The 27,209-nt window shown below is 38.5% G+C and overlaps 2 protein-coding genes across 6 annotated transcripts in view; both read right to left on the reverse strand.

Moving 5' to 3' along the window:
* Positions 1-3,179: 3,179 nt before the first annotated feature.
* Positions 3,180-3,736, reverse strand: LOC119263040 (protein NLRC3-like). Its single transcript, XM_037536727.1, has 2 exons — positions 3,572-3,736; positions 3,180-3,332 (listed from the first exon to the last, which is right to left on the reverse strand). The coding sequence occupies exons 1-2, from the start codon at positions 3,734-3,736 to the stop codon at positions 3,180-3,182; spliced, it is 318 nt and encodes a 105-aa protein (XP_037392624.1).
* A 2,130-nt stretch (positions 3,737-5,866) lies between these two features.
* The window catches only part of LOC108433501, a 31,733-nt gene continuing 10,390 nt past the window's right edge, over positions 5,867-27,209 (reverse strand). For 3 of the 5 annotated variants that reach the window (XM_017708112.2, XM_017708114.2, XM_017708115.2), the window contains 12 exons: positions 24,125-24,541; positions 22,236-22,655; positions 19,473-19,916; positions 17,942-18,373; positions 15,690-15,950; positions 14,481-14,732; positions 14,066-14,314; positions 12,165-12,422; positions 9,390-9,692; positions 8,838-9,107; positions 8,663-8,745; positions 5,867-7,325 (listed from right to left, as the gene is read on the reverse strand). In XM_017708112.2, coding sequence (XP_017563601.1) covers positions 8,685-8,745; positions 8,838-9,107; positions 9,390-9,692; positions 12,165-12,422; positions 14,066-14,314; positions 14,481-14,732; positions 15,690-15,950; positions 17,942-18,373; positions 19,473-19,916; positions 22,236-22,655; positions 24,125-24,541 — 3,367 coding nt within the window. In that variant the 3' untranslated portion in view covers positions 5,867-7,325; positions 8,663-8,684. Of the gene's footprint in view, positions 7,326-8,662; positions 8,746-8,837; positions 9,108-9,389; positions 9,693-12,164; positions 12,423-14,065; positions 14,315-14,480; positions 14,733-15,689; positions 15,951-17,941; positions 18,374-19,472; positions 19,917-21,061; positions 21,193-22,235; positions 22,656-24,124; positions 24,542-27,209 lie in introns of those variants that run through there. The other 2 variants (XM_017708113.2, XM_037538946.1) reach the window with 2 other exon arrangements.

Here is a 27,209-nt window from a genome sequence, read left to right on the forward strand (position 1 = left end):
CTTCATATTTATAACCTGTTCATAGTACTTTATACCCCCTCATATTTATAACCTGTTCATAGTACTTATACCCCTCATATTTATAACCTGTACATTCTTGTTTATAACCTGTATAACCTCCTTCATGTTCATACCCCCTCATATTTTTTTTTAACCTGTATATACTATAATTACTGTACATTGTAAGATATATATTTATATTGCTGCTAAGCACTTCTGGATGGATGCAAACTGCATTTCGTTGCTTTGTACCTGTGACATACGCAATGACAATAAAGTTGAATTCTATTCTATTCTATTCTATTCTATTCTATTCTATTCTATTCTATTCTATGGTGTGGGGATGTTTTTCAGGAGTTGGGCTCGGCCCCTTAGTTCCAGTGAAAGGAACTTTTAATGCTTCAGCAGACCAAAAGATTTTGAGCAGCTTTGTGGGAACAGTTTGGGGATGGCCACAGACCAGTGCAACACCCACTAACACACCACCACCACGTCAGTATTAGTGCAGTGCTGAGAATGATCCACCACCCAAACAGTACCTGCTCTGAGGGTCCATGGGGGTCCTGACCAGTGGTGGACAGTAACTAAGTGAATGTAATTCGTTACTGTACTTCAGTAGTTTTTTGTGTATCTGTACTTTACTTAAATATTTCCACCAATCGGGGCGCAGCGGTCACTTTGTTCTGAGCTTGTTTTGACCTGTTGGTCATACCGACCCAGTGCTAGCACACGGTTCAACATCAGTGCAGCAGCGTAAAAGTTTGGTAGCGCATTCGTCTACCTAAATGATGGAACTAACCTAACTTTGTGTAAATAGACCACAATATACAAATATGTACACACATGCAGTTGTGACTGGCAGGTTCCTTTTTTTCTGAATTCATACTTCTTCTTCTTTTGGCTGCTCCCTTTAGAGGTCGCCACAGCGGATCATCTGCCTCCATCTTGCCCTATCTACTGCCTCCTCTACTTTTACACCATACAAACACTTTCATTTTATAATAAATTAGTTTCGGTTAGTTTATGTTTATGAACAGAGACCTACAGCTCTATATAGGAAAGGAAAACTTATTTGTGAACCTGCATTTAAAGCAAGTTTTTATTCCACTTGTAACTAATTTACAAAGTAATCTTAAACAGAAACTTTGCTTGTTTGTAAAAGTGATTTCAGAGCCTCTCGGTTCTCCCTGATGGAAACTGCTGTCCTTCAGCGTTTTGTGCTTATGATCATTTTAATATGTTAGCGTCGCTAATTAATGACATTCTATTAAAAGACTGGTTTATGAAGAGAGAGACTGGAGTATTTTCACCTAAATTGAGTTGATGAAGTAAGAGTCTTGTTATAAAAATTATACCAGGACATCATAGCCATAATTAATCTTTTAGTACTTTTACTTTCAATACTTAAGTACATTTGAAGGCAAATTCTGTACTTTTACTCAAGTTGAGGTCTAGAGTAAGGACTTGTACTTTTCCTGGAGTAATATTTTACCTTGGGTATCTCTACTTTAACTCCAGTACATGATTTGTGTACTTCGTCCACCTCTGGTCCTGACCACTGAGGAACAGGGTAAAAGGGGGCTAACAAAGTATGGAGAGAAACAGATGGACACAAGTCTGTAATGTAGAACTAAAAAGTGCACCTATATAGTAAGTGGAGCTGATAAAATGGACAATGAGCATAGAAACAAGGAGGTGGTCATAATGTTATGCCTGATCAGCATATGTTGCTGAAATGTTTAAATTGGAGCAGTTTTATTTCAACAGTAGACAATGCTTTGCACAAAATTCTCTGGTTTGTATTTGGTTATTTTCGTTGATTTTTGTTAGGAAGTACCTGGGATGACTGACTTTGCCTTTAGTCATAATTTTTGTTGTATATCACGCCTTTGCGTGTGTAAGTTTGATTGCTGGTTACACTTTTTGGTGATCTTTTTGTTTTTTTGCAGATTTTCAAACGTGTGTTTCTTTCTGGCACAGGATTAAATGCAGTGTCTTGTTCACACTATTAGTTGGGCTTGTTTGGTGTGTCAGGTGGAGATTCACAAATATTCTGACAATTGCACATTGAAAGTAGCTAAAAAGTAGTGCACTACTTTTCAAAAAGTAGCTAAAATGTAGCTGCTACTCTTTCTGGAAAAGTAGCTAAATTGTAGCTAGCTACAAATTTTGAAAAAGTAGCTGCAAAGTGGTGAACTTCTAATTTTGCAGTAGCTATCCCAACCCTGCTTTGCCAGTGCATGCCAGTGAAGGCTGATGAGCAAATATTTTTGGAAATATAGTGTATATGGTAACACTACATTTACAGTCCCTTAGGTTCTAGGTATTGACCAGGTAAGCCTGCAAACTCAAAGTGCTGACTAATTCTTATTATAAGACTTATTGTCATTAAAATGGAGGTACGTACCCAGGCAGTGTAACTACATTACACTGAAATGTGTAACTGGTCCGTCTTCCGCCCAATGACCATTGGGATAGGCTCCAGCACCCCCCACGACCCTGAGGGAGATGCGGCTTAGAAAATGTGTGTGTGTACATATGGCCTATTTATGTGCTCCAAGATAGTTATGGACTAAAAAGTTACACACAAAATATATGCCAGAACATGCACATGCTTTCCAATTTGTTATATTCAGCAAATAAACAGTTGAGCATTAAATTGGGCAGAGGTGTGTTATCTGTAGAGGATGTGATAGTGCTTATTTTCTCTTAAGTATTCAACAAAACATAATTTTACCTTTTTTGTGTTTGTATATTTTGCTTACAACTGTACATGGTTTATACCTAGAACTATGTCTCTTTTATCTTGTTTAATGTTTAAAGTAACTGTGTAATGGCTGCACAATCTATTAGTGAGCTTTTTGTGATGCTGAAATCACAGGCAGCATCTTAAAAAGAATCTCATCCGCTCTGCTGTAAGAATGGGTGTATTTTTTCAGGTCAAATACATCCAACTTCTGTGATGATGTCAGTAATACAAAGACCATAGCTGACCATTGTGAATGTGAGAGTTTGCTTGTGTGTATCTCTCCAGATTGCAGGTAGTGCTGGATTTCTTCAACTAGAGAATTGTCACCCAGCTCATTCAGACAGTGGAAAAGATTGATGGATTTCTCTGCTGTGGGATTCTTTCAGATCTTCATTTTAATGAACTGTTTCGTCTTTGTTGTGTGGGAAGTCTAACTGGACTCCAGTGAAAGACCAGGAAGAAAGCAAAGAAAAAGGTCCAAATGTCCATTCTCAATCTGTAAGAGCTGATCCACAGCACTTTTGTGTACATCTGAGATAGTAATTTCTTTTCTCATGAAGTTGTTAAGTCCAGGGAACCAACTCTGCTTAATTCTTCAATGCTTTGCTCAACCATTTGGTAGAGCACATTTTGAATCACTATACATGCCACAAATTGCCATCTCAATCATTTAGCAGAAGGGAATATTTTTAAAAACTCTGGGCTAAAAAAATGGGGGAAAAACACCAATAGTTTTTATTATTGCACCAAACAAATAAAAAACACACACAAAAAAGAATTCCATTGCTTTTTTCTTGGTGAGGACATTAAAGGATTAAGGACATTTTTCATTTGGTTCAGAAAGGTAAGGTGTTCATATAGAGCTGCTAGTTGTTCCTGAATACTCAGATGAACAAAACAGTACACTTTATTCTGGTGCAGCCCAGATTCCTCTCTAAAGATCTGTGTGCACACCCCTGAGTACACAGATGCTTCTTTAGTATCCATGCCACAATCTCAGATCTTGTTCATAGAAGATCAGGTTTCCTTTCATCAGGAAATGCTGAAAAGTTTGAGAAGCAGTTCCAGTTTGAGAAGCATTTCTTCATCTGTATTCTGCTCCTTTGTGTACTTTTCTCATACAATTTTTGAGCTGGAAGATGAGGAAGCATGTGTACATTGGTGTCAGAGTTTCGGGGATCTCTCCATTCTTTGCTTAAGCAAACATTCTCTCTAGAACAGTGGCTGAAATACAACAAAAGACAGGTGGCACATGATGTATAAGGTTCTGGATAATTTCAGAAATGATTATTTTGGCCAGATTCTGATCACTGATTCTCTTCCTAAAGTACTCCTCCTTCTGCTGGTCACTGAACCCTCGTACAACTGTCACTTGATCTAAACATTCTGAAGGTATTTGATGAGCTGCTGCAGGCCAAGAGGTTATCCAGATGAGAGCAGAGGGAAGGAGATTCCCTTTGATAAGGTTCGCCAGCAGCACATCCACTGAGGATAACTGAGTGACATCATATTGTGCTCTGAAAATCTAGAGGTAAATCACACTCATCTAAACCATCGTAAATGAACAGAGTTTTTTGTAAGCTAGATTTCCATTCCTTTAGTTTTCTTAAAACATGTATGAAGAAGATCCATCATACAGAGTTTTTGGTCCTTCATGAAGTTAATTTCCCTGAAAGAAAGTGGAAATATAAGGTGGAGAGCTGGTACAGAGACCTTTGTCAGCACAGTTCTGATGGGTTTATCTTGCTCTGAAAGAAGCTCAAAGATTGCATTTGATTGGTGTGTCACCTGTTGCTGTTCTCCTGTTTGCTGCCTCAATCTGTCTCACCTCATGTTCATTATTGATGTCTCCACTCTCTCCCTCTGTGATGTAGAGCTCTGTGTAGATCTTGCTAGGAAGTGTAGGGTTTCCCTGGACAGTTATTACCTCATTCAAACACTGAAATGTTTATTTCAGACTTGATTCGATGTCCTTCTGGAGTTCATATCAAGCAGATGCACTGTCAGGCCTGTGAAATTGTGATAGGAGATGACAGATTTTGAATGTTAAAATGTTTTGCCTCCTGGATATCACTCATACTTTAAATCAAGAAATTAGGTACCCCTCAATTATCTTTTCTCTGTATACTGTCTGTAATCTAATCACTCTGGTGAAAGGAGATTAAATTCATTAAAACTAATATAGTTGCTTGTATGTTGTTTGGGATTTTACCCTCTGTCTGCAGTGCTGATCTCCTTCTTTGGTCTCCTTATTTTCCTATAGACTCCATCTGTTGCTATTCGCGTGTCACTGTGGGAACGCTCAGATGATGAACATTTTTGGTTGTAATGCTTTAGACATATTCTGGATTCTGGACACCTAATATAGGTGTCATGCTATATTACTGCTAAATGCAAGTGTGAATGATATCATATTTTCAAAGCTATGTTGTATCTTTCTAATACTGATAAAGGCTTGGCTTGTAATATCTTTACATTAGTCTAACTGCTTGCTGTGGATCAATTACTGACACATATTATTAAACATAAAATATCAATTAGTTAGGCTGTAAAGTCAGATCTGTAAGTGGCACAATATAGAATGTACTTTGCACTACAATACAAATATTAATTCTTCCTTGAAAAGTTGGAACATTTTGTAAAATGCAATAAAAACAATGTGTTATGTTAATTATGTCAAATGTTTATTTAATGACAAAGAACAAAGAAATTAGTTTTAATGTTTTGCTGGGCAACTTGATTGTCTTTTGTCACTATAAACACATTTTGAATTTGATGTCTGCAACACATTCAAAATAAGTTGGGACAAATCAAAATAAGATTGGAAAGCTTACAGAATATTCAAGTTACACCATTTTGAAACATTCCACAATAAACAGGTTAATTGGTAACATGTAAGGGTATTAAAGGGGCACCCACCAAAGGCTCAGTTATTTCAAGCAAAGATGGGTCATGGCTCATTACTTTGTGGCAAACTTTTTGAGAGAACTGTCAAACAGTTTAAAAGCAATATTTCTCTACACTTAATTGCAAAGAATTTAGATCTCATTATTTAGATTTCATCATCTAAATAATATAGTGAAAAGATTCAGGGAATCCAGAACAATTCAGTCCATGTAGGGCAAAGCCAGAAACCACGGTTTAATGTGTGCGACCTCCGAGCACTTATACAGCATTTCATGAGAAACCGTAATGCTACTGTGTTAAATATAGCCTCATGGGCTTGGGAGTACTTCAGAAAACCAATGTCTCTTAACATAGTCCACCACTGTATCTAGACATGCAACTTGAATCTCTTTATCCAAAAAAAAAAGCCATACATCAGATCTATGCAGAAACGCTGCTGAGTTCTCTGGGCCCGAGCTCATCTCAGATGGTCCAAAAGACGAGTCCACATTTCAGCTTGGTTTTAGGAAAAATGCACATCGAGTTCTCCATCCAGACTTTTATCAAAGAAAGGTGCAGAAGCCAATATCTGTCCTGGAATAGGGGTGTATCAGCACTCAGGACATGAGCAAGTTGCAAATGTGTAAAGGTACCTTTAACACAGAGGTGTATATTGGGGGTTTAGACAGATGGATGCTGCCATCAAGATGACAATAAGATGTAATATTACAAACATTTTAATAAAAGTTATATTGATATTTTTAGCAGTGGAAATGCTGTCATCACATTCCTGAGATAGACTTATCCTATTGATCTGGTTTAGCAAAACCTGTGAAACATTACCATGTATTGACTTTATACAACAATACAACTCCACCACTTAAAAGTGTTCACATATTAGTGGCATAAACTAAACAAAGCCACATTAACACCCCCAAAAATTAGGCCATCTTATTCATCAATGCTTTTTGGCACTTGAATGGAAAAAGCTACAGAGCCACAGTAAATACCTTAAGAATCCCCATCAGTTTAATTAGTTCAATAATATGCAAGAAATGAGGGTCACAGATCCATAACTACTTATCCCTGACAGGTGTGCCATGCAACATATCATTCAGTTTAATGATAAAAAAGATGAGTGGAAGCCAGCAGTCACTCAAAAAGAGTTGCAGGATGACCTACAAACATCAGGATACACAGAGATCAATAAGTAATGAACTGCACCACTATCATCTCTGTTCCTACGCCTCATACAAACTCTTCCTTGGATCCAATGGCCATACAGTTCTTATTACAAGGACTCATTCATAGTTTGAAGATGAAAAATAAACACAAGCAAATGTTTCAACACAAAACACGGAACATGTAAAACTCAAAGGACTTTCCATGTGCCATTCCTCACACTGTGAACATTCAAATTTCCACTAAAATTAATCAGTCATGAAAATTCTGAATGAAAAGAGATAAAAAAAACAATTACTGCCCAATTACAGATCTTTATTAACAGAGCAATGGACTGATGTTGGTTACATCAGGTTAACTCATTCAGCAGTAATTGCCAGCAGTCCTTGAAATAGAGAAGTCTGAAAATCTGGCAGTGCGTTTCTACATGACTGACAGTCATCACCATATCTCAAAGCGTTTATCATTTAGGAAAGGCTCTTTATCTGTAATTCTGTTGTTGAAGATCCTGTAGACACAAGAATACATGTTTATTACAAAGGTCAACTGATACATATGCATAAACATATACATTTATCAGCCACTTTATTAGAACCCCCTGCCCTGTAGCTCCACGTCACTGGTGTACACTTAGAGACAGTAGCCAATCTCTTAATTTTGTGTTAGCCGTCCTCTATCCCAGTTTCTGATCACAGAGTAAAGGTGGGTGATATATCAAAAATACAACATTAGTACATTAGGAGACATTTTCACACACGATATGCATCACAATAGTCCAGATAAAATGCACCAGTTAAAGAGCAGTGTAATAAACTATGAACACGAGGAACATTAAACAATAAATAAATACATAATAAATATAAAAAAATTAAAATACTAAAAATAAATGTTTAAAATAAGATATTGGTTGACATCCGGTCAGTTACATTTTACTATGCAGTTACGATACTACTGGTTGCTGTTTATAGTTGGTCTAAATCTTTCTTTTTATGAATCATGCAATTGCTTAGTGTTACAAAAATACTGACTATACACAATATACTAAGAAAAGTGTTTTGTGACATCATTTATCACCAACATATTGTTGGATCACCTGCCTCTACGACAGTCTTGGGTGGTTGTTGGGTGGTTGAACTGTTCTTACTCTAGCAGTAACATTACATTGTGTAAGCGATTCTGTGTTCAGGAACTGATCAGTGATTAATGAGGTAGAGAGGGGCTGATAAATCAGAAACAGTGGACCAAAGTCTCTAGTTGTACACCTACAATTGTATGCAAAAGATGTAAACCGTTCACTTTAAATGAGTTGTTTTGTTGATTTTCTAAGTAAAAGTAAGTTATCACATTATATTATATTATTATGTATCCTAACAGTACACACATGACCTAGACCACAAGCTTGTATATTAGCTAATGAGTTGAATCAGATGTGCTAAATGAGACATAGCACAAAAATACACAGAGTATGGGGTCATCAGGATTGGGACTGGAAACCTCTGCTTTATAGGGAACAAACTTAAATATGATAAGTTATTTCAATGTTACATTATTTTGCATGTTAAATTCAGCACATAATTAGCAACTGTGCATTAGAAGTGTGTTCTGTATAAAGCATGTGTTAACTTATTTTCACCTAAAAAATAAATAAGTAAATCAACAAAACGTAATTTGACCAGTCGTGCCCAAACTTTTGCATATGACTGCATATAGTGGACCTATAAGGTAGGTGGAGCTCATAAAGTGGAAGTACAAGTTTGTAATACACACCACACACACACACACACACACACACACACACACACACTATATTCTCTAAAAACACAATATACATTGTGCCACACTCACCGGACTGTACGTATATTGCTACTTATGGAAACAATGCTGTAATTCTTCTTGCTAAATTGTCACTGATATTATTGTGACTCAGACTGGAAAATGGAAACAAACACAAAAAATAATGTTTGTATAAACCAAAATATACATGTAGGCGCATGTGAGCACATATACATTGGATACTCACTCCAGCATGTCTATTTTATGGAGGTGTGGGAGAAGGAGCTGCAGGCAGTGGTCAGAGAGCTGGCAGTAGCTGAGGTCCAGTTCTGACAAGCCATCATTGTATTCCAGAAACAGTGCCAGTGATTTACAGACCTGCAGGTCCAGCTGAGTCTCACTGAAGTCTAACTTTCCATCCAGGGCCTTAGACAGATTTACAGCACGAGTCATATGCTCAAACTCAGTACCCACACGGACAAGAGCCAGGAACTGAAGCAGCAGAGCTTTACTGCAACTGAGAGAGACACAGAGGCAGAGAGAGAGAGAGATTGACAGTCAATTATGAATATAGTCACACATATTAAAACTAATAATTAATCAGTGAAGCCCAACCCATGTGGAGTTTTGCAATGCCTTCTGGATTCATTGCAGCTTTGAAAGTCATTGAAATACAGTACGAATTCCACTGTAAGTTGGTCAAAATGTTTGTCAAAAGGACAAATCTGACAGTGCAGATTTTTGTTTGAAGCGAAAATACAATTCATTACTCCTGTATGAGCTCTGTCATTTGTCTCACCAGAGTCTGACTGTGCACAAAGCAGAGAAGAGCACATCCACTCCAGCATCCTCTATCTCACAGTCCTCTAGAATGAGCTCTGTGTGCTTCTGAGCTTTCTGAATGACAGTGCTGATGACTCTACAGTCCTCAGTGGTCAGATGTAGAGTGGTGTCCTCTGTTTGTGTAGTCAGGTCCAGACAGGCCCGGCAGGAGAAGTCCAGTATGTTTTGCAGAGAAGAGAGCACTGCTGCTGCTGCCCTTTCTTGGAGCTCAGACACGCTGCAGCAGTGAAGCAGCTTCAGCAACAGGAGCCTGTCAACACTTCACAACATACCACAGACAGTTATACGAATTCATATAATGTGAAAACACAACGTGAATTTTCATAAATGCACCACGGGACACTCACAAATGATCTCATACACTATATTTCCAAGAGTATTCGCTCATCTGCCTTCACACGCATATAAACTTGAGTGACATTCATAATCCATAGGGTGTAATATGATGTTGGCCCACCCTTTGCAGCTATAACAGCTTCAACTCTTCTGAGAAGGCGCACAGTCTACTCTCTAATTCATTCCAAAGATATTCTGCCAGGTTTAGGGCTGGCCAGTCAAGTTCTTCCACACCAAACTCGCTCATCCATGTCTTCATGGACCTTGCTTTGTGCACTGGTGCTCAGTCATGTTGGAACAGGAAAGGGCCATCCCCAAACTGCTCCCACAAAGTTGAGAGCATGAAATTGTCCAAAGTTTCTTGGTCTGCTGAAGCATTATAAGTTCCTTTCACTGGACCTACTGAAAAACAATCCCACACCACAATCTTCCCTCCACCAAACTTTACATTTGGCACAATGCAGCTGGACAAGTGCCGTTCTCCTTTCAACTGCCAAACACAGACTCGTCCATCAGACTGCCAGACGGAGAAGCATGATTCATCACTCCAGAGAACACGTCTCCACTGCTCTAGAGTCCAGTGGCAGCGCTTTACACCACTGCATTCGACGCTTAGCATTGCGCTTGATGATGTAAGGCTTGGATGCAGCTGCTCGGCCATGGAAATCTGTTCCATGAAGCTCTCTATGCACTGTTCGTGAGCTAATCTGAAGACCACATGAAGTTTGGAGATCTGTAGGGATCAGGGATGGGGGAGTAGCTAAGTAGTGCGCTACTTTTTGTAGTTAGCTACAAATATTAGTAGCTAATAGCTGTAGCCACTACAGTTTTATGAAATGTAGCTTGTAGCTGTAGCACCTACAATTTTTTGTGTAGCTATAGCAAAAATTTTCACTACAATTTCACTATAAGCTTTAGTCAATCCAGGAAGAATGAACTACAGAACGCGGTCTTTCACTGGACTAGTGGTGACTGTGCAAACCTGACTGAGCCACGGACAGCTCGAGTAGATGGGCATGTGCTGACCACCCCTAACTAGCAGCCTTAACTCAGGAGTCACAACCAAAATATTAGGAAGAGCCATTTTGTCCATTCAGCAATAATGAAACCACTTTGGGAGCCACAACATTTTATGTCCCTTTTACCATCTTTGCTGTAAGCATGTTTCAGTACGAGCTGATGTTGTAGTACTGGCTGAAAATCTAAACAAAATGCAGACTCACTTTGCTCTGCTTTAACCTTTAGCTCTGCTGTAGCTACTTTTCTCGCATCTTGGGAAACATCTCCGCGAATTTCTTGTAAAATGTCTCTCAATGTTTGACGTTTTATGAGGTTGAAGTCACTTCTCATCCTCCAGCTTCTCTTTTGAATTCTGCTGCTCTACCTTAAATGGTGCCTGAGGCGTCAGATTGTCCAGCTGCACCACTTAAAGTGGAACGGGAGAATTCAAACAAGAAGCAGGAGAAAAAGAAACGACTTAGCAGGTACTATTTGGGTGGTGGATCATTCTCAGCACTGCAGTAACACTGACGTGGGGTGGTGGTGTGTTAGTGGGTGTTGTGCTGGTATGAGTGGATCAGACACGGCAACATTCTGCGTAATTATAGTTCCTTAACAACAAGCTTGTTGCTACATCAGATTAATGAGCTCACTCGCTGCACAGCCGGCAGTTTATTCTCCAGCTCCTTACACAAAATTCCTAAACTGTCATCACCACTGAGCAAGCTTTGTTTTTAACTGCAGCAGTTTTATGGATCAGTTTGATTTGGTCAGACTCTGAAGATGAGACTATATTTGCTGAAAGTTACTGGGTTAATTTCTGGCTGATTCCAGGTTGTTTAGCTGTTCTTCTGTCACAGCTGCCAACTGAAAAGCTTGCTCAGTGGTAATGACAGTTTGGGAATTTAGTGTAGACTCATCTTCAGAGTCTTATCAAACCGGTTGTCAGTCAAATGTGATCTTTGTATTCATTTTCTGTTTGTTCAAAGTAAGAAGTAAAAATGTTCAAATAGCTTGAGCGTCTCGTACAGCTGTCAAACTCGTTGCTTAGCAACAGTGTCTTAGCGGAGTGATATAGTGTTTGTGAAAAACCTGTGATTGTTAGAACGCTTCTCAACCAATCAGCTTGCCTGACTGGGACCGGGAACTGTTGTATAAATAACCTATAACACATATATTCTCCATTCATCTGATGTAAAGAACACTTTAAGCATGCATTTTTTTTGAGTGTTCATGGTTCTATATAGAATGACAGTCTTTACTAAAGAACCCTTGAAGAACCTTCTTTAAGAGAACAGGGTGTTGAAAAATAGGTTCCAGAGAAAATAATACTTGTATTTTCTTTATTTCTAAAACACTATTACAATAGGCATTTACCTATTATAAACTGAGTTACCTGAGATGGGAAACTCTATTGAGCAGATGCAGAATGCTCTCTATCTCCCGCTCTGGTATGGAGGCCCACAGCAGGCTGAGAGAGATGGCTGTGCAGTTGTGAAGGGTGAAGCACAGTGCGGCCCAGTGGATGGTGTCCAGCTCTCGACCATTCAGGTTGATACAATTCTCTGTTGAACTCAAGAAGCTGGACACATGGTGAGCTGAGCCAGTTTCATAGATTTCTCTAATGATGGACAGTATAATGCTGGAGCTCAGCCTGTGGAGGTAACAACACATCATCCATAAATTTAATATATTAACCTGTTAATCATATAAGTGTAGGTGTACTCTGAAGTTCTACTATTACAAATTATAGTCCATCTGTTCCTCTGCATGATTTCAGCATTCTGAGCACTGCAGTGACACTGAGTGGCATGTTAGGACATAGCAGTACTGCTGGGTTTTTTAAACACTATGTCCACTTACTGCCCACTCTATTAGACATTCCTACATTGTAGAACTAGAGATGAAAGCTCATATGTTTTTGGACACAGGATGCAGATATTTTTGGCTAGTGGACTTCTTAGAGTGAGACTGAGTTGTTTATAAATCCAGCAACCCTGTTGTGTGGTGCATTCTGCAGTGCTGGGAATGAAAGTCTGAATATATGAAATGAAACCTGAGAAAATAGAATTAAAGTCTGAATATATGAAATGAAATTTGACAATATTTCAGTGTTTTCGAAGTGTGATATTCTACATGTATGCAGGCAGTGTGCAGCATGAAATCTAGTGAGTAAGCATGACATCTAGTAGCAGTAATCCTAAATAGTGAGGAGATAATTAACACCCTGATGGACGCATGTACGGGCTGGAATAATACTGGTATCCATATTTAATATCTTTTTATCAACATTTTGATAGAAGTTTATTCTCTGTTTCACCATGGAAAGCAGAATGTAGTGAACCTCACAGGCCAGACAATTCCTGTTAATCGTGCAACTGTTAATGCAGACAGAAACCCCTCCTATAATCTTTGCCCATTCACTTGAATGGGCCCAAGACAGAGAAGGTAAGAATAGAACTGAATGCATTATAGGTCAGAAAATATTTCATTGATCAAGACTTAATCAGCCCAGAAACAGCAGAGACATACCAAACATGTGTTAACTGTAACAATATGTAGGCATTTAACAATTTGTGCCCCATATACTGCACTTAGCAGACATTTCGACACACACAAACCAATTGGACAAAACATTATGACCACTCAAAAATGAAGTGAATAATGTATCTCCAATAATCATGTAACAATAGGGCATGTCAGGCATGGGATATATTAGACTGTAAGCAAACATTAAGTTGGTGGAGTCAACAGACAGTCAAGGACAGACAAGGGCCAAAATTATGGCCAGATGACTGGGTCATAGCTTTACTGAAATAGCAAGGCTTGGGGGATGAGTAGTTATTGTGATTATGAGTAGTTAACAGTGATGCAAGGAGGGACAAACCATAAACCAGCAACAGGGTGCTGGGCACCCAAGGCTCATTATTGCGCAATGATGTCTGTCCTGTCTCATTCAAACTAAAAGAAGGGCTACTGTGGCACAAGTCACAGAAATTGTTATAGATGTTCCTGTGAGGAATGTGTCACAAAACACAGATTGTACCCTGCTGCGTACAGGGCTGCGTAGCCCCAGACTGGTCACAGTGCCCATACTAACCCCCATGCACCACCAGAAGCATCAAGAATAGGCATTCAAGCATCGGAACTGGACCTTGAAGCAACAGAAGGAGGTCAAACAGCACATACGTCATCATGTTTTGGCTCATTGGCGTACACACACACACGCACACGCTCACACACACATACACACAGACATATATGAAAAAGTGTAGAAACATGATGTTACTGTCTTACCTTTTGAAATGAACCTTATCAAGTAAAGGTAGAAGCTGCTTGATATGTGTAGAAGTGATTTTGCTCTTTATGGTATTCACGGTGACATGACAACAAGCTCCTTGTTGGACAAAATATAGAAGCTCCTCCCAGCTGAGAGAACAGGAAGTCAGGTCTCCTCCAACCTTTTCCAGAAAGAAGCAGGTTAGCTTCTTATCCTTTATTTCATACACCAGAAATGAAAACTTCTGGAGAGTCTCTTTAGACAACCTACAAACAAACACACACACACACACACACACACACACACACACACACACACACACACACACACACACACACACACAGAAACAGACCCACAAAAACAGTTTGGAAATAAATTATTTTCTGAATTGTTGTATCTTTAACACATTTCATTTTTTTTCTATAAACAAACCTGATAATAAGGGTTCCAGGATGACACATGATGCCAATGAGAGAATGAGCCTCCATCTTACACTCAATGAGGTTCAGACACTGAACTGTCCAGAGGTTCAGAAGGGCAACCAAGCTGCTTAGGATCTTGGAGAGCTTCTGAGTTGACCAAACACTTGTCATGACCACAGACAGCTCCTGAATGACCAATGGCACACAGGTCGTTTCTGCTCGAAATGCTTGGGTCATCCTTCCTAGCACACTGTCATTTAGACTGACAAGCAGTCACAAAAACACATTAACAAGATAATTAACAGACAATTTAAGTACTGTGCAAAAGTCAAAGACCAGCCTTCATTTATTAAATCTCCAGTCAAAACAACACGCAAGTACAATTATTCAATTTCAGCCCCCCAAAAAATAAAAAAATGAAAGAATTACACAGTCAACTATAAACAAAATATATCACGTGTTAATATTTAGTCCACCTAATCATGTTTGAACTGCACGTCCATAAACGTCTGGTTTTATTTCACACATTTTCCTTTAACTTTCCCCTTCCTTATGCAAGTGGATTATTTTATATCTAATCACTTCAGAAATATTTTGAAAGTTGACTAACTAAATAATTGTCATTTTTGAGATTCATTTCAAGCAGATAAACACCTGGTTTGGCTGAAAAATACAAAAGGTAATACATTATGCTAGAGAATTTTAACACAATATGAGAGTTTAATCTTTTATGCCTTTTTAATTATATAATTAAGTGTCAACAATGAGCCCAAAAAACAGCCCAATGCAATTTATGGGGCAGTTTTATTCAAATATATTTTTAACACTAAATCATGATTTGTAAAAAAAAAAAATGATGTGAAAATGAAATGAGAAGGGAATTTTAAGAGGAAATGAAGTTTGACACAGAAAAAAAGGTGACTTTTTCTCATTCAATAGTGTATTTCATTAAAGCATTACTTCTATAAACCCAACAGATGGATTTTATGTGTGATGGAAATTTAAGTCCCAGCCATTCATGTTAATATGAACATTTTAAAAAGAGCTAATGTGAATAATTTTGAAATATGTTTAAGAAGCAGTAAAGATGATTTTGGGGCACAACCACAGTAGTGATCAAAACTGAGAATGAAAACTGACAAATTGACATGACGATGCATGAATGTGTTATAAAGTCTAATTTAAGTCTAAGATTCTAAGTCTAATAAAATCTACCTACCAGAGTTTATGTAGGTGTGTAATGTGTCTGAAGAGAAGTGCAGCTCCTCTGAGAGAGATGGCTCGGGGCTTTAGAGTGAGGTTGAGTCGGGAGGGTGAGAGCCCCAGTGCTCTACCCACAGCCCTGCACTTTTTACTGGACAAAACCCCATTTACAGTGAAGGTAGAGTCCATAGCAGAAAATAAAGCTGTCAACAGCTCTGTCTCTCTTGTGTAGTTAACAACCAGTTCATTTAAATATGGAACAAGAGATTCTGCATATCTGAAACAAAAGCAACAAATATTTAACGTGAAAAAAACGAAATGAAACAATTATTATTTACAGTTGAAGTCATAAGTTTACATACACTTAGGTCGAAGTCTTTATTAAAACTCATATTTATCCTCTTCACAGATTTCATGTCAACAAACTCTAGTTTCAGCAAGTTATATAATTCACAAATATAATTCACTATATCAAAATCTAATCCGGTGGGTTAGAACCTATTTTGAGTTCATCAGAGGTGTGCCTGTGGCAGTATTTAAGGCCTACTTGCCTCTTTGCTTGACATCATAGAAAAAACAAAAGACATCAGAGCCAAAACAAACATCATGAGACCACGCAGTCACCATACAATTCAGGAAGGAGATGCATTTTGTGCCTTAGAGATAAGCATGCTAAAAATCAAACCAATCACAGCAGCAAACGACCTTGTAGAGATGATGGAGGAAACAGGTACAAAGACAAGTATATCAACAGTAAAACGTGTCCTATATCGACATGACCTGAAAGGACGCTCAGCAAGGAAGAAGCCACAGTTCCAAAACTGCCATAAAAAAGCCAGGTTACAGTTTACAGTAAGGGGTGGCAGCATCATATTGTGGGGGTGCTTTGCTGAAAGAGGGACTGGTGCACTTGACTAAACAGGTGGCACTATAAGGAAGGAAAATTATATGGAGAGATTGAAGCACCATCTTAAAAAAAATGGGTCTTCCAAATGGACAATGATCCCAAGCATACTTCCAAAGTTGGGGCAAATGGCGTTAGGAAAACAAAGTAACGGTTATAGAATGGCCATCACAAAATTCCAGCAACTTATTGTGAGAAGCTTGTGAAGGCTACCTGAAATGTTTGACCCAAGTTAAACTATTTAAAGGCAATGCTACTAAATACTAACCACATGCATGTAAACTTCTGAGCCACTGGCAATGTGATGGAAAAAAATCAAATTTGAAATAAATTGATTAAATGTCAGGATGGAGTTAAATTAATGTGACAAAAGGTGTATGTAAACTTAAGACTTTATTAAAATCACATCTTTTGATGTTTAGAAAGTCAAAACACTTTTGCTGTTTCTGTGATGATCACGCATCAGAAATCATTACTCATGGTTATATAAATGGTTTCAAAGCAGCAGATTTTGAGCGTGCACTCCAGTATTTCTGTGCTGGTCAGCCAGTTTTCCAGAAATGGCAGAGAAACACATTTAAATGGTGTGTCGTCATAATTTATACCAGTTGTTGCATAAATTGTTGCATGGCCTGCCTACTAAATTGTTATTAGAACTTCTTGCAGCTATAAATTTTACTATTCGTTTTATCAAAATCAGAATCAGAATCCTTTATTGATCCCAGAGGGAAAATGCAGTTGCCTGTCAGTTACCTGACAGTTTTACCATTACCTGTAATTTTCTGCATCACATGACAAAACTTGACCGACTGAGGCGGAGGTTTTGAATGGCAAAAGCTGTTTATGACGGATCATGTGCTGCTCATAAATGGAGTGGAAACCATGCCAACAGGACTCAACTGGCACATCTGCTTGGGGCAATACTGGAGAAATGAGTGAAATGAGCTTCGATCTCTGTATATAACATCGTATCATCCTATTTCTTAGCTTAGATAGTTTGTTAACTGAGATTTTGTGTTATATTTTACTAGTTTTCTTACTCTAGCTCTTTGTTCTGTTTCTCTCTTTGTTTTCATGAATTCCTTGTTTCTCACAGTCGTTGCCTGGATTTTTTCCCCATCAATATCATTGATTCTAATAAAATCAATAGAAAACCAGAAAGAAACTAGAAACACAAATCCTAATGAATTTGGAATGAATGGCTCAACTTATTTCATGAAAGCAGTAGTAGAAGAAAGTGTAAAATATAATTATTTAAAATATAAATACATCATGTGCTCATTATATTTACTATTAGCTGTGTTGCAAAAAACACCAGCATTCATTTTGCAACAGAAATAAATTTGCACACATTTATCTCAAACCTGAGTTGTGAGATGAAGGGCAGACACTGAAGGAAACTCCTCACTTCACTCTCTTCATCTGACCAGCCTCTCAGCTTCACTGGTTTCTTCACTGTTTGGAGTTTCAGCACTTCTAGGAGGAGGGAGGTTCTTCTCTCTGAGAGGTGTATGATCCACTCTGCAGGAACTGACTGGTAAACTGGCAGTAATGCTGGAAGAACATTCCTGCCTGTTTCAGTCTCGTACTGCTTTACATGTGAGTACAGATCCAGTAGGAAATCACTCTGTATGTAACTGTCTGTGTCTCTATAAGGGAAAGAGCTGTAAGTGCACACTGATGTTAGCAGCTCCAGTGTCTTCTGTCCTGTCTGTCTCTCACTCTCTGCTGCTTGATGGAATAGATTCACCAGAAAGTCAACACTTTCATCATCATTATCAGAACACAGGTAAAATCTGAGAAAAGAAAAAAAAAACATTTAATTAACGAACAATGCACAAATACAAATTTGAGTGGAAAAAAAATTATTTAAACTTTTAGTTTCCAAATAAATACTTCATACTTCATACTACATGATGTGCAGCAACTCATAATATTAAAACATACTATTTAAATGACTTCAATCTAGGAAAACACAATCAAAACTGATTTCTTTTTTTGAAGCCTACATTAAATAACAGGACAAATAAAAGAAATCTGCAGCAGTGCTGGAGCAGTTTGGGGTTCAGTGCTGAGTTCAGGTTCATAGTAGCAGAGCTCAGTGTGAGGAGAAAAGATGTAAACATGTAAAGTCAGATTAACACTGTACTCAGCCTTAACTATAGAAATATAGAACTCAAAATAGAAAAGTCATCACTGTCAGGACAAAACTTTTTCCACCTACATTTTTGTGATTTAATGATATTTTTAAATTAATATTTCTTCGTGAATGGGCCAAAAGACATACAGAAAATCTTGTGAAATTAATTTTCATTAAAGGTTAAGAATGTTTTGTAGTCCTGTAAAGTTACCGTTTTGGACAAGGGATTGTTCAGAAAACAATAATGTACTACAATGTATGATTCATGTTGAGGCAAGGAATTTCTGGAATGAAAATAATCATAATTTTGTATAATTTTCCCATTTAGCAGAAACACACATCATTATCATGTGTAGTGGGTAGCATCGTCATCAAGAGGGACAGTTTTGGGGTTTGTGGTCTCTGCGAGAAATTATGTTTTAGGAAAGGGCAAAAAAAACCCAAAAAACATTTCACAACAACAGAGCTTATCTGTTGTGGTGCACAGAGCACTAATTATACTGCAAGTCTAATAACTGTGCCTCATACAATGAACCAGATCATTTCATTTGCATGAGTGGTGGATAACATGGGACCCTCCAGTTTCATCAAGATTGCCAGTTTTGTGTCTTATTGTCTCTCAATCACATTGCTTTAGGGGAAACAACAAAAAGCAAGCAACTGCATTCTAAATAACAGGAATTATTAGCTGTGTTGCAAAAAACACCAGCATTCATTTTGCAACAGAAATAAATTTGCACACATTTATCTCAAACCTGAGTTGTGAGATGAAGGGCAGACACTGAAGGAAACTCCTCACTTCACTCTCTTCATCTGACCAGCCTCTCAGCTTCACTGGTTTCTTCACTGTTTGGAGTTTCAGCACTTCTAGGAGGAGGGAGGTTCTTCTCTCTGAGAGGTGTATGATCCACTCTGCAGGAACTGACTGGTAAACTGGCAGTAATGCTGGAAGAACATTCCTGCCTGTTTCAGTCTCGTACTGCTTTACATGTGAGTACAGATCCAGCAGGAAATCACTCTGTCTGTAACTGTCTCTGTCTCCATAAGGGAAAGAGCTGTAAGTGCACACTGATGTTAGCAGCTCCAGCGTCTTCTCTCCTGTCTGTCTCTCACTCTCTGCTGCTTGATGGAAAAGATTCACCAGAAAGTCAACACTTTCATCATCATCATCATCATCACCACCACAACACAGGTCAAATCTGAGAAAAGAAAAAAAAAAAAAATTTAATTAACGAACAATGCATAAATACAAATTTCATACTATTTAAATGACTTCAATCTAGGAAAACACAATCAAAACTGATTTCTTTTTTTGAAGCCTACATTAAATAACAGGACAAATAAAAGAAATCTGCAGCAGTGCTGGAGCAGTTTGGGGTTCAGTGCTGAGTTCAGGTTCATAGTAGCAGAGCTCAGTGTGAGGAGAAAAGATGTAAACATGTAAAGTCAGATTAACACTGTACTCAGCCTTAACTATAGAAATATAGAACTCAAAATAGAAAAGTCATCGCTGTCAGGACAAAACTTTGTCCACCTACATTTTTGTGATTTAATGATATTTTTAAATTAATATTTCTTCGTGAATGGGCCAAAAGACATACAGAAAATCTTGTGAAATTAATTTTCATTAAAAGTTAAGAATGTTTTGTAGTCCTGTAAAGTTACCGTTTTAGACAAGGTATTGTTCAAAAACAATAATGTACTACAATGTATGATTCATGTTGAGGCAAGGAATTTCTGGAATGAAAATAATCATAATTTTGCAGGTCTCATATAAAGACACCGCTAAGTTCTCCCATTTAAAAAAAAGGTATTTTAGAGAGGCAGAGTCTCTCAGAAGCAAAGATGGGCAGCAGAGGTTCACGCGTCTGTGAAAAACTGTGTCTAAAAAGTGTAGAACAATTTCAGAAAAATGTTCAATATAAGCCCTGCGATGGACTGGCGACCCATCCAGGGTGTATCCTGCCTTCCGCCCGAAGACTGCTGGGATAGGCTCCAGCACCCCCCCACGACCCTGACGGAGAAGCGGCTTAGAAAATGGATGGATGGATGGATGGATGGATGTTCAATATAAACTTGTGAAACCATTAAATATCCCACCATCTACAGTACATAATATCAAAACATTCAGAGAATCGAGAGAAATCCCTGTATGCAAGGGACAAGGCCGATGGTCAATATTGGATATTTCTCTCTGAGAGGTGTATGATCCACTCTGCAGGAACTGACTGATAAACTGGCAGTAATGCTGGAAGAACATTCCTGCCTGTTTCAGTCTCACACTGCTTTACATGTGAGTACAGATCCAGCAGGAAATCACTCTGTCTGTAACTGTCTGTACTACCATAAGGGAAAGAGCTGTAAGTGCACACTGATGTTAGCAGCTCCAGCATCTTCTCTCCTGTCTGTCTCTCACTCTCTGCTGCTTGATGGAAAAGATTCACCATGAACTTAATATGTCGCTCACCCACAAATCTAAATAAAAGTACAAGAACAACAGGAATATGTATTAAAGACATTGTTAGAACAATTTTAAAAACACAAAAATAAGTTTTAATAAAATTACTTTTTAAAAAAAAATTTATACTTAAAAAAAAGACACTACGTAATGTGCAGCAATTCATAACATTAACCTATATTGTTAATATTTTGTTAACAACAGTAACAAAGTCTTAAACAAAGCTGTTTAATTAGGGAAGAGACTGTCACAATTTCTGTTTTTCAAGGTCACACTGAATGAAGAGTAGAAAACAATCAAGGATTTCAAATTGGGGTTCAGTGCTGTGCTTAGGTTCATAGTAGCAGCACTCAGTGTGAGCAGAGGTTTGAAAACTATAGCCCTATAATACAGTCACATTGGCATACACAGAATTTGTTTAGCTAGACCTGTGCAAAAGTGAGAAATCCACTTAGGTAGACCTTTTTCAGGACACATATATCATGAGTCCACAGCTTTTTGGTGACAGCAGGACAGTCATCATACATGAACAATTCCACCCTCTGTTAATACAAAAACACCACCAAGATTGTGCAAACCAATGAAAATGCATGATTCACATAAACCCAAGCAACACTGCAACACCCTTCACCATATAGCATGCATCTTCGTCATAGGCACAGCTTTTGGCCCAATGAAGACTACATAACTTAAATTCAGACAGCTTAAATGTACAAAGATGAAGAAAAGCAACTTTGCAAACTTAGAAATCCCAGACTAATGCATACTGCAATCGTGAACAGGAAAAAAATAACAGAAAACCAAAACCAAAAAGAGAATCTGGGAAAATGTAAGAAAAATACATCAGACTGATTAACTTCCAAACAAAGAATAAAACTGGGTGATCTGGGACTTTGCATGTTTATCAAGATAACCAGTTTTATGTCTTATTGTCTCTACTTCACAATGTTTCAGAGAAGGACAACAAAAGTATGCAGCTTCATTCTAAAATAACACGCAATACAAGCTGTGGTGCCAAGAACACTAGATACTATAATACAAAAGAAATGAACTTGCAAACCTTGGATTAAACCTGAGTTGTGAGATGAAGGGCAGACACAGAAGGAAACTCCTCACTTCACTCTCTTCATCTGACCAGCCTCTCAGCTCAACTGGTTTCTTCACTGTTTGGAGTTTCAGCACTTCTAGGAGGAGGGAGGTTCTTCTCTCTGAGACGTCTATGATCCACTCTGCAGGAACTGACTGATAAACTGGCCGTAACGCTGGAAGTACATTCCTGCCTGTTTCAGTCTCATACTGCTCCACATTTGAGTACAGATCCAGCAGGAAATCACTCTGTATGTAGCTGTTTCTATTTCCATAAGGTAAAGAGCACACTGACATTAATAGCTCCAGTGTCTTCAGTCGAATCCGTCTCTCACTCTGTGCTGCGTTACGGAAGAGATTTACCACAAACTCAATATCTTTTGTGCCTGCAAATCTTAAATAAAGAACAAGAAGAAAACCTATTAAATATGCACTTAGTACAATTAACAGAACAACAGAAAGTCTATCTTTTTGCTAAACTGAGAATCATTTTTTCTAAACAAATGCTAAAGTATGCATTGCAATTTACAACATTAACAAATGCAGCCAGATATATGGCATGATTACCATTTAAAAGATGTGTTCTGTCAATTAGAGAAGAGACTTATAGAATGTCTTTTTCCTTTTTCAAGGCCACACTGAACAAGTATAAGAAATGGTTCAGAACTCTGCAGCAATGCTGGAGCGGTTTGGGATTCAGTGCTGAGCTCAGGCTGTTATTATTGGCCCCTCCCAGTCCTCCATGTGCTTTTGTTTTGCTTCCTTGTTTTTCCCCCGATCCTGCACCCTTGTTTCCAGACCCTGCCCTAAATTGTACCACCTGTGTTTATCACCTGTGTCTTATTAACCCTTGTTGTCTCTGTATTTAAGCCGTGTCTTTTTCCCTAGTTGGTAGCTGGTCTTTGTAGTGTATTCTTTGATATGCATTCTATCGTTTGGTGTTTGTTCTGCTGGCCCCCATTATTTTTTCCTAGTCTCTGTTTTTGTGCTTAGTCTGTGTTCCTTGTTGTCATGTCTGCCCATCATTCTCTCCATGTTGACTCTTTGACCCTGGACTGTCTAGACCCTGATTATGGATTTGCCCCTAATAAATCTTGCTTCTCTTTGCATATGTGTCTGCCTCATCATCGCTCCCTGGCGTTACACAGGTTCACAGTAGCAGAACTCAGTGTGAGGAGAAAAATCTTATAATTGAAGCTCTCTGGTAAAATCAGTTTTCTGTTGTGCTTATTATTAACAGATCTATTTATTCACTACTCACTAGCCATCATCACCGCCAGAAAACCAGATTTGTTTTAAAAGTGATCTGCAAAATGGATACATGACAGATAGTTGTATGTCCAGAAATTTGTGCTGTGTTGGCTGCACTGTCCTGTCTGTTTACTGTTTCTAATGTTTGTTTAATTTATCATATTTATTGTATTGTTTCTAGTTCAATTTTTTGTTTGCAAACTTATGTCTGCATGTTACCACTGTGTACTTTTTTCCCATGTTGCACTGTGTTGTTCCTGGAGGAATGTAGTTTCACTTCACTGTGTACTTGTACATAGATGAAATGACATTAAAATCTGGTTGACTTGACTTGAATGGGTTTAAACTTTTATATACTGTAGCAGAGTCCACATTGTAGCAGGGATTAGTATATGTTTAGGTTACAATATTCATAAACAAAACAAAAAAAACTACAGGAAGACTAACTCTGGTCAAAACAGGATAAAAATATTGTCTCTTTTTCACAATGTTTTAGGAACGTAACACAGAAAGCAAGTTGCTACATTCTAAAATAACAGGCTTTATCAGCTGCATTGCACAGAACACATATTATATTGCAATAAAATCAAACTAGTAAAATTTAGCTGAAACCTGAGTTGTGAGATGAAGGGCAGACACTGAAAGAATCTCTTCACTTCATTCTCTTCATCTGACCAGCCTCTCAGCTCCACTGGTTTCTTCACTGTTTGGAGTTTCAGCACTTCTAGGAGGAGGGAGGTTCTTCTCTCTGAGAGGTCTATGATCCACTCTGCAGGAACTGACTGGTAAACTGGCAGTAATGCTGGAAGAACAGTCCTGCCTGTTTCAGTCTCATACTGCTTCACATGCGAGTACAGATCCAGCAGGAAAGCACTCTGTATGTGGTTGTTTGTATCTCCACAAGGGAAAGAGCTTTTAATGCACATTGATGTTAACAGCTCCAGTGTCTTCTGTCCTGTCTGTCTCTCACTCTCTGCTGCTTCATGAAAGAGAATGACTACAAACTCAATATATTTGGTACCTGCAAGTCTGAAGGAACAAGAACACAAAGAAAAAAATACATTAACATATGAAGTTAGAGTAATTCACAAAACACAAGAATTCCATTTTTGCTACATTACATCATTTTTCAAAATAAAGGCTTCCCACCAAGGAAACGAGATGTTCAGCAATTCATAGCACTCATACCAAATACAGACAAATTTATAGCCTGATTACTTTCAAACAAATGTATTCAATCAGAGAAGAGCTTTCCAGAATTTCTTTCTGTTTCAAGGCAGCACTGAAAAAGTAGAGGAAATAGAAAATCAGAAATCTGCAGTAGCAGCTGCCAGGAGAAAAGTCTTTAACTGTGGCTCTCTGATAGAGCCACTTCAATGCTGCACTCAACTGTAAGTGAACTGCTTGTCTTCCAGATTTGTTTTTAACAGTGATGACATGCATAACTGATTTTCAACTTTTCTATATTGTAGCAGGGTCCACTGGAACATAAGAGTTCAGAGTTTTGGATTGGTATATGATTAGATCCTAAAATTCACAAGCAAAATTACAAGGAGAAGTAAATCATATATGGGAAGACTGATTTATGTCAAAACAAATAATAAAATTCAAATCATTTTAATACTGCACTTCACATTTCAGGACAGGAAGTGCACAGCTACATTGCTCCACGCGAGATCCAGGTTATTTCATTTGCATAAGCAGTGGGTGACATGGGACCCTCAATGTTTTGTGTCTTATGCTCTCTGCCTCAAATAATTTTGGGAGCAGAGACATAATGTTCTAATGATTTGAGAAATCAGCAGCATTTAAATTAAATCTGTTATAAGATACAGAAGCTGGCTGGTAAACTGGCACTAATGCTGGAAGAACACTCCAGCCTGTTTCACTGTCCTACTGCCTCACATGTGCAGGTATACCAGTACAGGTCCATTAGAAAATCAGACTCATTCTCACATCCATGTGACATTAACTTTACTGTTGCCTGAATTTTTGCTTTTTGGTAAAGAGCTGCTTGCACAGACGGATTTAGCTTAAGGGACCTCACTCTTTTCTCCCATCCATCCAATGATTCCTTCTAATTTCAAAAACTAATGAAAAACATATAGAAAAGACTCAGAATGTGTGGAGAAATGTAACTGAATTAAAAGACAAAATACATCACATACAAACCAGTCTTGGTCCACTCTTTCACAATCAATTCACCATTCAACATAATTTTATTGCAAATAGCATTGTATGGGTATGTCAATGGAATTTGGGTTAAAATGGAAAAAAAATCTGATTGTTCTGCTTGTTATGCTGCCTTGTTTTTCAGTTCTATTTATCAGTTTTTCTTTTTATACGGTTAGATCTGAGGTATCTCAGACTCACACACACACACACACAAATGCTCATGGAACACAGTAAAAAGGACTATTGACATTGTTAATCGTTGTTCATTGGGTTATGTGCATATCATTTTGTGTCTATATGTATATGTGATATATGGATATTTGGGTAATTGGAGTGTTTTTTTTGTTAGAGGGGGTGAGAGAGACAGAGATGGCCAATCGGTGCTCAGAAGTGGGATCCTTCACTTAAATTAGAAGAACTTGAGCAGAATATCAAACAATTCCGTGGTGAATGGTGACAAAGAAGACAGAATAGAAGCTGACAGCAGAGAGGATGAGAAGAGCAGCCTGTCAACCACCAAGCAAGAGAAGGCAGTGAGTGACAGAAGTAGCGAGCAAGCCAGCAAAACTGAAGCTGGCAAAGGGGAAAGTGAAAACACGTATTCGTCTACCATGTTTTCCCATGGTCCTTTTCCTAGCAACTGTACGCAGTGCACCTGCAGGTAGGCACTCAGCTTTGTGGCTGGACAGATGCCATGATCCAGCTGTGCCTGGCTTTGGAGGGTAGAGCACTCCTAGCACTCCTGGAATTGCCAGCAGAGTAGCATGGCAACCTAGTTGCACTGTCCACAGCTCTCTGGCGGTGGTTTAGACAAATGCCAGCAGTGCCGTCCATTAGGAAGCTGCTTCTGGATAAGTGGAGTAAAAAAATGACAGTGGACGAGTGTATTGGCAGAAGAACTGGGCACTATGGTGTAGCAGGCTTATCCAATTTTCAAGAAAGCAGTTCAGGAGAAGAACTGAGGCATTATCTCAGGTCGCCAAACTGTTGGACCTCCAAGCTGCTGTCAGAGAAGCCAAAATAGCAGCAAGCCTCCTCAACGATGAGGCTTCAAAGTCAGAAACACAGTGCAAGGTGTCAGAGAAATCTAATGGGAGGAGCAGCAGGTGAAATGGCCCCGGGGGTAATATGTTGGTGGTGTGGAAAAAAGGAACATCCACTCAGCCTCAGCTGGCAGGGAATGAGAGTGACAGCTGGACAGTTGACACGATACCAACGTCCAGCTTGGCTCTATGACCTGCAGGAATCCATGTGAGAGGAAGAAAGGGGATTACGATAGCACTAGGAAGTTTGAAGCAAGGGCGTGAATTCTGGCTTGCACTATTACGGAATACCTGTATACTCAGTTTAGACTTTCTGGCCATGACGGGAGCCTTGACATTGCATGGGCTATGTGAGTCTGGAGCACAGGAAAGAAGAGTCCAGCAGCAGGTTTGAAGCTCCTGGGCAGCAAGGCATTTGAAAGTTTTTGTGCAAACTACCAACAGATTAATGCTATAACTAAACCTGATTCGTATCCGCT

Source organism: Pygocentrus nattereri, chromosome 1 (genome assembly GCF_015220715.1).
Source record: "Pygocentrus nattereri isolate fPygNat1 chromosome 1, fPygNat1.pri, whole genome shotgun sequence".
Classification (NCBI taxonomy): domain Eukaryota; kingdom Metazoa; phylum Chordata; class Actinopteri; order Characiformes; family Serrasalmidae; genus Pygocentrus; species Pygocentrus nattereri.

Bases quoted from the DNA above. Each gene is read 5' to 3' on its own strand.
- LOC119263040 (XM_037536727.1), bottom strand. From the start codon at position 3,736: ATGGATACTAAAGAAGCATCTGTGTACTCAGGGGTGTGCACACAGATC. The intron at 3,333-3,571 runs GTCCTTAATCCT...AGAATTAAGCAG, and splicing joins TTCTGAACCAAATGAAAAAT to AGTTGGTTCCCTGGACTTAA.